The 12,685-nt window shown below is 43.8% G+C and overlaps 1 protein-coding gene across 1 annotated transcript in view; it reads left to right on the forward strand.

Moving 5' to 3' along the window:
• gabrg1 (gamma-aminobutyric acid type A receptor subunit gamma1) overlaps positions 1-12,685 on the forward strand; it is a 182,357-nt gene that overhangs the window by 77,805 nt on the left and 91,867 nt on the right. Inside the window, exon 2 of the mRNA XM_067988234.1 lies at positions 7,514-7,662. Within this exon, the coding sequence (XP_067844335.1) occupies positions 7,514-7,662 (149 nt within the window). The remainder of the gene's footprint in view (positions 1-7,513; positions 7,663-12,685) is intronic.

Raw genomic sequence — 12,685 nt, forward strand, 5'->3', positions numbered from 1 at the left:
ACTGGATAGAAAATCATGGGTGCGCATGCCGGAAATTCCAAAATGAGTTCTCAGCAGTCAATGCTGTACAGTGGGAGTGCAAATTTGTAAAATCACCACATAATAGTCAGTAATTTGTAATCATAATGTGTGCTTTATGCTCAGTTATGAAAATTGAATTTGAAGGTTTTTTTAATGAATGGGAGCAGAATACATGAATGAGTTAATTAAGAAGTAGAAGATCATTTTTCCTTGTATAAAATCCATGCAAAGACCATTGTTTATTAAGGCCGGACAAGACCAATTTCTGGGCTTTGTGCTGTAAACCAGAAATTTCTGGGTCTGTGGGCATGGAGAATGGTGCAGTGCCAGTGCAATTGGGGTGGGTGGGCAGACTGGAATTTGGGGTGGGCCTAGTTTTACCTGAGTTCTGCTCCTTATTTCAAGTTGCCCAATTCCGCTGGATGTAGAGGCGGGTACTTCTTGCATCCATCCCCCTCCCCTCACCCCCACCCCTCAGTGTGTGGACATCACTAGAAGAGACAGGACTGGTGGGATAATATCATGTGTCAGAAATCACACCAGTTGCAGCTCCATTGCCCCAGAGCCAGGTACTTGCGTACTAGAACCAAATGCTAGTAGAAAACTTGGCCTATGTGGTCTCAAATGCCAGGTTCTCAATGGCAATCAATGATGGAGTAATCAATTGCAAAGTGGTAACTTTGAATTCTTTGAAATTTTTTTCATGTTTGCCCAGCTTTGGTCAGAACAGCAGGACCTTGTTGTGGCTATGTGTTGCTCTGAAACTCCTGCCCTACCCCCAAGGCCAATGGCACCGGTAATGCAGCCAATGGAACAAGAGTCTGCACCCCTCCCCATGCCAATGACCCAGACCCTGGTTTTTGGGATGGCCTCAGGGGTGCAGCATTTTGGTTGTCAGAGGTCCCACCCTGCCGGTGTTCTGGTGACGGATCGGAATACTCAAGGAATTTTAGGCCTTAGATCATGCTGGTGAAAACTCTGGAGTTGGTAGGGGAGATTTACCTGGATCTGCACCAGTGAAGCAAACACTGATGCGGTGGCACACATAGAGCAAAGACAAAAACTGCTTGCATCTTTGGTGATGATTTGTTGGCTTGTTGGTGATGAGCGCAAACGTGTAAGGATTGCAGTGAAAGAGTGGGGGATTTGATCAGCCTGTGCTATGGGCTGAGTGGAGTACAGATGGACCCACAGGTCTGCTCCACTAGGGATAGAAGAGCTGTTGAAAGGAAATAACTTGCATTTATATAGAGCCTTTCGTGACCTTGGGACATCCCAAAGCACTTTACAGGCAACAAAGTCCTTTTTTTTGGAATGCAGTCACTAATCCAATGTAGGAAACGTGGCAGCCAATTTACGGACAGCAAGCTCCCACAAACACAAATGTGATATGGACCAGATAATCTGTTTTAGTGGTATTGGTTGATGGATAAATGTTGGCCAGGGCACCGGGGATAACTCCTCCCCTGCTGTTCTTTGAATAGTGCCATGGGATCTTTTGCGTCGACTTGAGAGGGCAGATGGGGCCTTGGTTTAACGTCTCATCCGAAAGACAGATTACAACTAAAAATCTGCTCAATCATGCCTTGGTGCACTAGATTTGTGCAACAGCCGGGACCATTCCTCTTTCCTCCTCTTCTACCTCCTTCTTCTTCATCCTCTGCAGGCAAGGATGCAGGTTCATCTCCTAGCCCTTCTGGCTATGTTGTTTCCCTTTTCTACTGGAAACATTGTGCTGTGCAGGGCAGATGCAAATGATCTTTGACACTTTCTCAGGACTATTGAGTAAGACCCCACCTCTTCTGTCCAGACATAGGAAGCACTGCTTCAACATCCTGATGGTATGTTCCACAAAAGTTCGGATGGAGCCTCATTGTATTTTCTTTTAGCCTCAGTGTTGGGATTCCAGACAGGTATCAATAGCCAGGACACATGGGGTATCCTCGGTCCCCCAGCAGCGTATTCTTCTTGCTCCTTCAAACAGCTGTATCACAGTCAACTGTTGAAAGGTGGAAGCATCGTGGCTGCTGCAGGGTATCGTGCCATCCCCTGAATTATTTGGTTACGGTGATCTTGGACTGCCTGCATGTTGATCAAGTGAAATCCTTTTTGATTCATATATGCTACAGTGTTGTTATTTGGCACCTTGCATTCTTGGGAACCCAGTCACTTGGTAGAAGTGCTGGGCCCTCCTTTCCATGTGGAAAATGACTAATGGGTTGTATCTGATAAAGAAGGCAAGGAATCTTACAACACCAGGTTATAGTCCAACAGTTTTATTTGAAAATCACAAGCTTTCGGAGGCTTTCTCCTTCGTCAGGTGAGTGTCGGATTCCTTGAAAATTGCCGCATATATAGTCAGAGATATAGTCAGGCGGCAGTGATTTGTTTGATGCATCAATATATGGACGACTTATTAATGTGGAAAATGTCACCAGGGCTGTCCATTTGCTGGATGCCATCTGATGGTCTGGCTGCAGTAGAGGGCACATTTGGATGACCCCTCCCTGTTGAATTAGAGATGATGAAGGCAGATTTCTTCCAATATGCCCAGTTAGTTATATCTGGATTTCATGATGTAATTCGGGCTCTCCTGCAGGTAGATGCCAGGTGCTTGCCATAGCAATTGCTCATGGTCGATACTGCTTGTAGCTGCAGGGGTAAACTGGTGGCATCTAGGTGGTGTGCACCAAAGAAATGCTGATTTGAAGCAATACAGCAAGAAACAACAGGGAAAAAGAACTAAAGTTCTGAGGGACAAAGTTCAGTTTGTTGTTAACAGCAGTCAGAACGAAAGTCTCACTAATATGGCAACCTACCCTAAGTGATAGGTCCTGAAATTCTGTGGGTAATCTTCTGCTCTCCTGCCTTAACTTTGGCAGGAGATGAGCGGAACCCATGGAGAAATGGTATAAACAGCAGAAAGTGGCCGTTCTGCTGGTCAGCTACCAAAATTTAGGCAAGAGATTGGGAGAACTCCCCTGGAGTTTGAGGGCCATGGTGTTCATCAACAGTTTGCAGGCCTCCTAGTGCCTGCTGGATAGAGGCACTCAATGAATCAAGAGTTGGGCTGCAAAACTGCACAAGGAATCTAGATTGTGACCAATTTACAATTAATTGCATAAATTTCCAATGTGTACTGAGGCCGTCGCATGCACATAATGTTGCCTCAAAATTTAAAAATTATTTTTCTCCACCAAATCAGGAATCCAGTGCCAAATGGACTGAAGCCTAGCATCCCAATTCCGCAGGCCAAGTTCAGTGCTGGCAAAGGCCTCTCCCCAAATGCACCAGTGTGGAATTGTTTTATATTTTTCCTATACAAGATAATCTGGCAATTAATATAAGGGAGCAATAGATGACTGGAAGCAGCAGCCACCATATCTGCATACTAATCACCTTTGTGAAAAAGCAATTGTGGATGCTCTAGGCTGCAGGATATTAGTGGGTGTAGTTGATGAAGAGGCAGGTGTGGAGCCGGCATCTAATGTTAGTGTTTTAAGAAGCACATATACATATTTGCAACAAATGATAACTTCACCATAGTCCACGCAATGACTGTAACATGCCTCTGCAAGCAGCACATGCTGTCCCATGGATAACATGGCATGTGAACCCCTAATTTCCCATCATTTCTTTTCACAGATTCCACACAGAAGATGATCCAGATGCAGGGCCAGCCAATAGCCCACAATACACCCAATATCACCATCAGCTTGACAAGTAGTGCATCAGAGGGGTTTCTCATGTATGCATTCCCTGCTCACAAATCTCAGGAAGTGATTCCGAGTTAGTACAGTGCACTGGTCCAGTCCCACCTGGGGCACTGTGTGCAATTCTGGTCACCTTATAATAAGAAAGACACCCTGGCATTAGAGAGGGTACAGTGAAGGGCAACTAAATTGATTAAAAGGATGCGAAAATGGTAACAACCCTAGGCTATTCTTCTCAAACTTACGGTGCTCATAACACATAGCTCGAATTCAATAGCTGGAATGAGACATCTGAATTATGAGAGGCTGTAGATGCTGGGAATGTTTACACTGGAGAAGAGAAGGCTGATCTTCAAGAAGTATTCATGATTCTAAAGGGTGTAGATAAGATAAATATATGTTTCATATAGTTACAGATTTTACAACAAGGGGGCATAACATCAAACTTAGAAGAGGGTGAAAAGTTTAGATTTAACTTCTTTATACGGAGGGGGATCAATGCATGGAAAGGATTGCCGTTGAAGGCAGTGAGAGCTGATTGCATCAGCAAATTCAAGGATAAGTAACTTGCGAAAAATTTTGTTAGAAAAATATGAGGGGCACTTCGGATATGTTAGGGCTGATTTTCGTCTTAGGGCCTTCTCTGTGTATGAGGAGAGAACTGACCGTGATATTCTTGGTCTGGGTTATGCCTGGCCCTGGTACACGCCTGGTGCATGCCAAGCCCTGACAGGGCCTTGTGCTGGGATCAGGGGGAGAGAAATTGAAAGCAGAGCCCCGATATTTATGGGGAGGCGGGGAGGGGCGGGTGTGGTTGAAAATGGCCAAAGAACATCGCAAGACTGGGGATGTGCAAGCCCTGCCGATCTTAACAGTAGGACCTCATTAACATGTTATAGTTCCGTCTCCCACCCAGCTGCCGGCCATAGAGAGGGCCTGGCCAGCAGGAAGGAGGGAACACTAGCGGCACGAAGCCGCAGCCGGATGGTCCCCGGCAATCAGAGCTGGGGGGAGGTAAGCAATCGGGGCTTGGGGGGTGGGGAGGCCTGTAATCAGGAGGGCTGGGGGGAAGCTGGAGATCGGGGCTGGGGGAAGAGACCAGCAATCGGGAGGGGGGAAAGGCTAGTGACTGGGAAGGTGGGGGGGGGGGTAGATCCCTGCAATCGGGAAGTTGGGGAGGCTGGCTTTCGGGATTGGGGGAGGCTAAAGGCTTCCTTGAGGAGGGGGGATCACTCTTGCTCCTCCTGGCCCACAAGGAGTGCGGAAAGAGGCACTTATCTTGGGGAGCCAGTAGCTCCCACTTCTGTTTCACTGCCGAGTTTGCCGATCCCCTGGGAAACCCGTGCAGCAACAGTAAATTTAAAATCGGGCTCCCAATTGTACTGTGGGAGCCCAATTTAAATATGTTAATTAAGCATCCTGCGTCTTCGTGGCAGGACACTTGGACACCCCGATATCCGGCGGCGAGCACTGTCCAACGGTTTGGGGTCACGATCCTCGTATTTTTAACCCTCCCCCCCGACCCTCTCCCGCCTGTCATGGAGGGGTTAACATTGAGACCCAGGAGTCAAAAGGCCCCGAGGAGGGGTCCTTCTGGGGAGGGAGGGGGGAATAGTTGTAAATCTTTCAATACCTTTTTGTTCCTTTTGAGTTTTCAAACTTCCTGCGAGATCCCCGCAGACCCTTTGGTCCAGCTGTAAACCCCAGGTTTCTTCAGAAACCACTTTGTTTGGGCGCCCAACAGGCCAACTTAGAATAAGGTGAGGTGGGATGCTAGAAACATCTCCTACTCCAGGCACAGGCCCAATTACAATCCATTGGGGAAGCTCCAGATATTCCAGAGTAGTGTAGTAGGGAAAGACACCTGATGTACCCGTCTCTGCCCCTTCTTTCTCTTTGCTGCACTTGGGAACTGAGTGGTCCCAATACTCAGCAAAAAAAAACCTTTCCTTTCATATTTCCTGGATACTGGGTCCAAGCAGATGAACAGGCGGTGGTGTTTTGTGGTCCTCTTCTTTCCCATGTTCCTCTGTTGATTATTCAGTGTGGATGAGAATTCAAGATGTGGTAGTTAACGGCTTCAATATATTTGCAGCAAGCATTCAGAGAATCATTAATGGGGGATTTAGAGAACATGCAATAGTTCATCACTGTGCTCACACAACTAGGTCTCACCCTTAAGCAAAAGTCTGCGAACCGTACTAAACAAGTGCTCGCTTCTCACATCAAGGCCGGTAATGTGGTAGCAAATTGCTCTGCACAAGTGATCAGACAGAACGTATTAAAACTCTTGACAGCAACACAGGATATTGCTACAGCAAATGAAAGCCACGAGGGGCAGAAGGATGTAGAGGTAGAGTACCAGCAGAACATCAAGGAACTACTCCGCAGACCTTGCAGCCAGCCGCAGGAACAGTACACAAGGTAGAGGATGTTGTACATTTTAATGGAATCCACTGACCTCCAGAGGGTGGAGCTCCACACTGCTAACACAAACTTGTAAAATTTACCCGAGAATCTCTGTGCATATTATTACATAAATAAAAACATTTAACCGCTCTAATATTTGACAATCAGTTACCTTCATTTTACAATTAATATATAAACAGCCAGGGGGAGTAATTATGTTAAGGATAGATATGGGAATGTCATGCAGCAACAGGACAGATACAAGGAAAGTTCACACAACTGATTGAAGGCCTTGATGAAATAACCATTTCAGTGCAACGTTATCAATCAGACCCAGATGAACTTCTCCGGAGATGGCTGTTGCACATCCTCGCTTTCTTCCTCTTTCATGTTCTGCTGCTTCTCCTCTTCAAAATCCATGAATAGGCCTCCGTCAGTTGCAAGATTATGCAGCGTGCATCAGAGTACCATTCTGTCAAAATGTTTTGGTGTTAGCAACAATTGAAAAATACTTTGCATTGAACTCTCCATTTTGATCTGGGATAATGGCAGAATAAATTGATAATTAACATTAGCACCATGTGCAGTTAAGAGTGATTTTTGTTCCTTGACATGTTCCTGCAGCATGTTATGTTTTAGGATGAGGTGGTCCTGTGAATTAAGATATTTTCAAGATGGGGTTCTCATAATTCTGGAGAGATATGAGAAGCAGCTCATATGGCCTGCTAAGGAGTATTAAATCACTCTCCAGCATGTAATGATTCTAGTACATAAACTAGGCTGACACTTCAGTGCAATACTGTGGGAGTGCCGCATTGTTGGAGGTTCCATCATTTGGATAAGATGTGAAACATTATGCCTGTTCAGGTGGATATAAAAAATCCCTTGGCACCATTGGGAAAAGAGCTGCAAATTCTCCTGGTGTTCTGACCATCATTCATCCCTCTACCAATACCACCAAAGTAGATTAACTGGTCATTTATCTAATTTGCTGTGGGTGAGACCTTGCTCTTTTGCAAATTGGCTGCTGCATTTGCCTGCGTTACAGTAACTGCACATCATTATTAATTCTTTGGTTGTGAATAAAATGACTTTCTTTGACGTGCAGTCACTTTGGGACATCCAAAAGATTCGAAAGGATCTATATGAATGCAAGTCCTTTCCTTTCAGTATTGTGCAGGTCTCATTGAGCCAGGGTAGATATTAAAATATAACGGCTTTGAGCATCACATAGGTGAACAATGGCAAGAAGATCATTGCATCAAGTTCTATAATATTACTCCAAATTGATGGATAATTGTCATTTATTTTTGTACATTTCTTCTATTCCTCTTAACCTTATTTCTAATGTGCACCATTTATGTGTCTAGTGCAAACAAAATAGATGATGAAGATTATGAAGACGCAATGATAAATCGAACATGGGTCTTGGCACCAAGAGTCCATGAAAGTGATGTGACCAATATTCTGAACAACTTACTGAAAGGATATGACACCAAACTTAGACCGGATATAGGAGGTAAGTTGTTTTCTTAATTTGTTGTACTGTCTGCAGTGCAAAAATGGGAACTTGTCAGTGTTTTTATCTTATTTAGGAATACAGTGAATTAGCAATGATTTTTTAAATATTAAACTGTAATTTTATTCATTCAGGTAACAGCATAGTTTAATTTTAAAGGGCTGGGAGATGTAGTGAGGGGGAAGCAGTACATCATACACAAAATCAAAAGGAAAATACTGCGGATACTGGAAATGTGAAATAAAAACCGAAGATGATGGAACCACTCAGCAGGTCAGGTAGCATCTGTGGAGAAAAAAACAGAGTAACTTTTCATCGACCTGAATGAAACGTCATCGACCTGAAACGTTAACTCTGTTTCTTTCTCCACAGATGCTGCCTGACTTGCTGAGTGGTTCCATCATTTTCTGTTTTTACATCAGACACAAAGTTGGCTTCATTTGTTTTGGCTGGCTGACAGGTTAGCAGCAGGGTGAGTGTGAATGAGCACTTGTATGTGATAATTGGTTCAAATGGGTTAATATTTACTGCAGTGATTCCAGGGGCAATGGGCCCAGAAATGGGACATGGAAGCAATATGGAGGGGTAAAAATAAGAAGGTCTTAGATAAAAATGAACTAAGACAGACATAATCCAAAATGTAAAAAAACTCTGGAAAGCACTGTATGCGTTAACCTATAACAAGTACAATAGTTTTTTATAAGTAGTTCAGTAGTACATGTATATTAAAATAGCAACATTACATTTCTTGAGCAACGTTTATTATATCACAGCAGAATCCCAGTTTTTTGCACTGTGCAATATAGAAATTAGTTACTTGTGTTAATAATTGGAAAATTCTGTTCCTATAACAGGAACTTAAAAGTCAATATCAAAATTAATCTGAAATATCTAAACAGTTCAATAAACATATTCCAATGTAACATTCAATAGATTTCAGATAGACAGATAAAGAATGGAGTCATCATATATGTTTCAATAACCTTTCAACTATTCCTTAAACAATGGAGCTCAGAGGCTTTCACTTCTGACACTGAGAGGCAAGGACTAAGGCCTGAGAGAACACTCCTAAGGTGTGTTCCCACAAAGATCACTGCTCATCTGCCAGAGACACCCAGTAGCTAAGGCACAGCAGAAGGAGACGCAGATGAGGCTGTTACTCCTCAGGGTGATGTCAAATCCATCCAATCCAGTTGGTCCCTTCAGAGGACAAAAGAATGGAATGGCAGTCAGCCAGTGCTTCCTGCCACTGAGCCAAGTTTGGATCCAGCTTGCCACTTTCCCTTGGATCCCATGGATTCCAAGGAGGTCATTCGGCCCATCGAACCTATGCTGGCTCTTTGCAAGAGCAATCCAATTAGCCCCATTTCCCCTCTCTTCCCCGTAGCCCTACATATTTTCTCCCTTCAAGTATTTATCCAATTCCCTTTTGAAACCACGATTGAATCTGCTTCCACCACCCTTTCAGGCACAGCATTCCAACTCTTTTGATTGCTGTGATTATCTCTCTACCGAGGTGTAATAAAGGGCAGTTAGAAAGATTATCTGTAATCACCAGGCATTGTTCTCTGACTATATATGCTGTGCCTATATGCATCTCTTCACTTCACCTGACGAAGGAGCAAAGCTCCGAAAGCTTATGATTTTAAATAAAGCTGTTGGACTATAGCCTGTTGTTGTGTGACTCCTTACATTTGTCCACCCCAGTCCATCACCGGCATCTCCACATCTTGGATACATTACACACAGTCCCTTCATCTAAGTCATTAATATAGATTGTAAATAGCTGAGGTCCAAGCACCGATCTTTGCGGCACCCCACTAGTTACAGCCTGCCAACCTGAAAATGACCCATTTATTCTTACTCTCTTTTTTCTGTCCGTTAACCAATCCTCTATCCATCCTAATATATTACCCCCAACCCATGAACCCTTATCTTGTGTAACAACCTTTTATGTGGCACCTTATCGATTGCCTTTTGAAAATCCAAATATACTACATCCACTGGTTCCCTTTATCTACCCTGCTTTGTTACATCCTCAAAAAACCCTAATAGATTTGTCAAACATGATTTCCCTTTCATAAAACTATGTTGACTCTGCCTAATCATATTAAGATTTTCTAAGTGCCCCATCGCCACGTCCTTAATAATACATTCCAGCATTTTCCCGACTACTGATGTCAGTCTAACTGGCCTGTAGTTCCCTGTTTTTTCTCTCCCTCCTTTCTTGAATAGCGGTGTTACATTTGCTACCTCCAATCCACGGGGACTGTTCTAGAATCTAGGGAATAATGCATCCACTATCTCTGCAGCCGTCTCTTTTGGACCTCCAGGCCATCAGGTTCAGGGGTTTTGTCAGCTTTTAGTCCCATTAATTTCTTCAGTATCTTTTCTTTACTAATATTAATTACTTTAAGTCTATAGAATCATAGAATCATAGAAAATTTAAGGCACAGGAGGAGGCCATTCGGCTCATCGTGTCTGTGCCGGCCAAAAATGAGCCCTCCAGCCTAATCTCACTTTCCAGCAAATGGTCCGTAGCCTTGTAGGTTACGGCACTTCAGGTGCGTATCCACGTACTTTTTAAATGTGATGAGGGTTTCTGCCTCTACCACCCTTTCAGGCAGTGAGTTCCAGACTCCCACCACCCTCTGGGTGAAAAAATATTGCCTCAGCTCCCCTTTAATCCTTCTATCAATCACTTTAATTGTATGGCCCCTGGTTATTGACCTCTCTGCTAAGGAAAAAGGTCCTCCCTATCCACTCTATCTAGTCCCATCATGATTTTATATACCTCAATTAAATCTCCCCTCAGCCTCCTTTGTTCCAAAGAAAACAACCCCAGCCTATCCAATCTTTCCTCGTAGCTAAAATTCTCCAGTCCTGGCAACATCCTCGTAAATCTCCTTTGTACTCTCTCTAGTGCAATTACATCCTTCCTGTAACATGGTGACCAGAACTGTACTCAGTACACAAGCTGTGGCCGAACTAGTGTTTTATACAGTTCTAGTATAACCTCCCTGCTCTTATATTCTATGCCTCGGCTAATAAAGGAAAGTATTCCATATACCTTCTTAACCACCTTATCTACCTGTCCTGCTACCTTCAGGGATCTGTGGACATGCACTCCAAAGTCTCTCACTTCCTCTACACCTCTCAGTACCCTCCCATTTATTGTGTATTCCCTTGTCTTGTTTGCCCTCCCTCAATGCATTACCTCACACTTCTCTGGATTGAATTCCATTTGCCACTTTTCTGCCCACCTGACCAGTCCATTGATATCTTCCTTGGGTCTATAGCTTTCCTCCTCACTATCAACCACACAGCCAATTTTTGTATCATCTGCAAACTTCCTAATCATGCCCCTACATTTGAGTCCAAATCATTAATATATACCACAAAAAGCAAGGGACCTAGTACTGAATCCTGTGGGACCCCACTGGAAACAGCCTTCCAGTCAACCATTACCCTTTTCTTCTTGCCACTGAGCCAAGTTTGGATCCAACTTGGCACTTTCCCTTTGATCCCATGGGCTTGTACTTTTTTGACCAGTTTGCCACGTGGGACCTTGTCAAAAGCCTTGCTATATTCCAAGTAGACTACATCAAGTACGCTACCCTCATCGATCCTCCTTTCGTCCTCAAAAAATTCAATCAATTTAATCAGACACGACTTTCCCTTAACAAATCCATGCTGACTGTCCTTGATTACTCCATGACTTTCTAACTGATGGTTTATCCTGTCGCTCAGAATTGATTCCAATAATTTACCCACCACCGAGGTTAGACTGATTGGCCTGTAATTCCTCGGTCTATTCCTCTCTCCCTTTTTAAATAACTGTAGTCCTCCAATCCTCCAATCCTCCGGCACCACGCCTGTATCCAGGGAAGATTGGAAAATGATGGTCAGAGCCTCCGCTATTTCCTCCTTTGCTTCTTTTAACAGCCTGGGATACATTTCATCCGGGCCTGGTGTTTTATCTACTTTCAAAGATGCTAATCCCCTTACTACTTCCTCTCTCACTATGTTTATCCCATCCAATATTTCACACTCCTCCTTAACTTCCAATCCCTGCAACATCCCTCTCCTTTGTGAAGACAGACGCAAAGTATTGATTAAGAACTATACCAACATCTTCCCCCTCCACACTTCGGTTACCTTTTGTGAGTTCCTCACTCTCATTAGATCCTTGGTTCCCCATTATTTCTGATATGTTTTTGTGTCTTCTACTGTGAAGACAGATACAAATATTTGTTTAACGTCTCTGCCGTTTCCTTATTCCCCGTTATAATGGTTGGAGGGGCTCATGGAATGTTTAGTTGTGCTCATCATCTTGGAATTCGCGCTATTGGAAATTTGCGCATACATTCCCCATGATTTTCCATTCATAATCGATGTCGGTAATCCCAAACTTTCAGTGGGCTAAGTTGATTAAAGCTCTGAGCAGCTGGTCCCTACTAGCAAAAGCAGCAGATTTTGATGGTGTGCTGATGTAAAGACAGATCTGAGAGCAATAAACATTTCCCAAAAGTTCATAGAATAGAATCATAGAAAGTTACGGCACAGAAGGAGGCCATTCGGCCCATCATGCCTGTGCCGGCCAAAAAAGAAGTATCCAGTTTAATCGCACTTTCCAGCACTTGGTCCGTAGCCCTGTAGGTTACGGCACTTCAAGTGCATATCCAAGTACTTTTTAAATGAGTTGACGGTTTCTGCCTCTACCATCCTTTCAGGCAATGAGTTCCAGACCCCCACCATCCTCTGGGTGAAAAAAATTCTCCTCAACAACTCTCTATTCCTTCTACCAATTACTTTAAATCTATGCCCCCGGTCACTGACCCCTCTGCTAAGGGAAATAGGTCCTCCCTATCCATTCTAACTGGTCCCATCATAATTTTATACACCTCAATTAAATTTCCCCTCAGCCTCCTTTGTTCCAAAGAAAATAACCCCAGCCTATCCAATCTTTTCTCAAAGCTAAAATTCTCCAGACCTGGCAACATCCTTGTAAATCTCCTCTGTA

Source organism: Heptranchias perlo, chromosome 1 (assembly GCF_035084215.1).
Source record: "Heptranchias perlo isolate sHepPer1 chromosome 1, sHepPer1.hap1, whole genome shotgun sequence".
Classification (NCBI taxonomy): Eukaryota; Metazoa; Chordata; class Chondrichthyes; order Hexanchiformes; family Hexanchidae; genus Heptranchias; species Heptranchias perlo.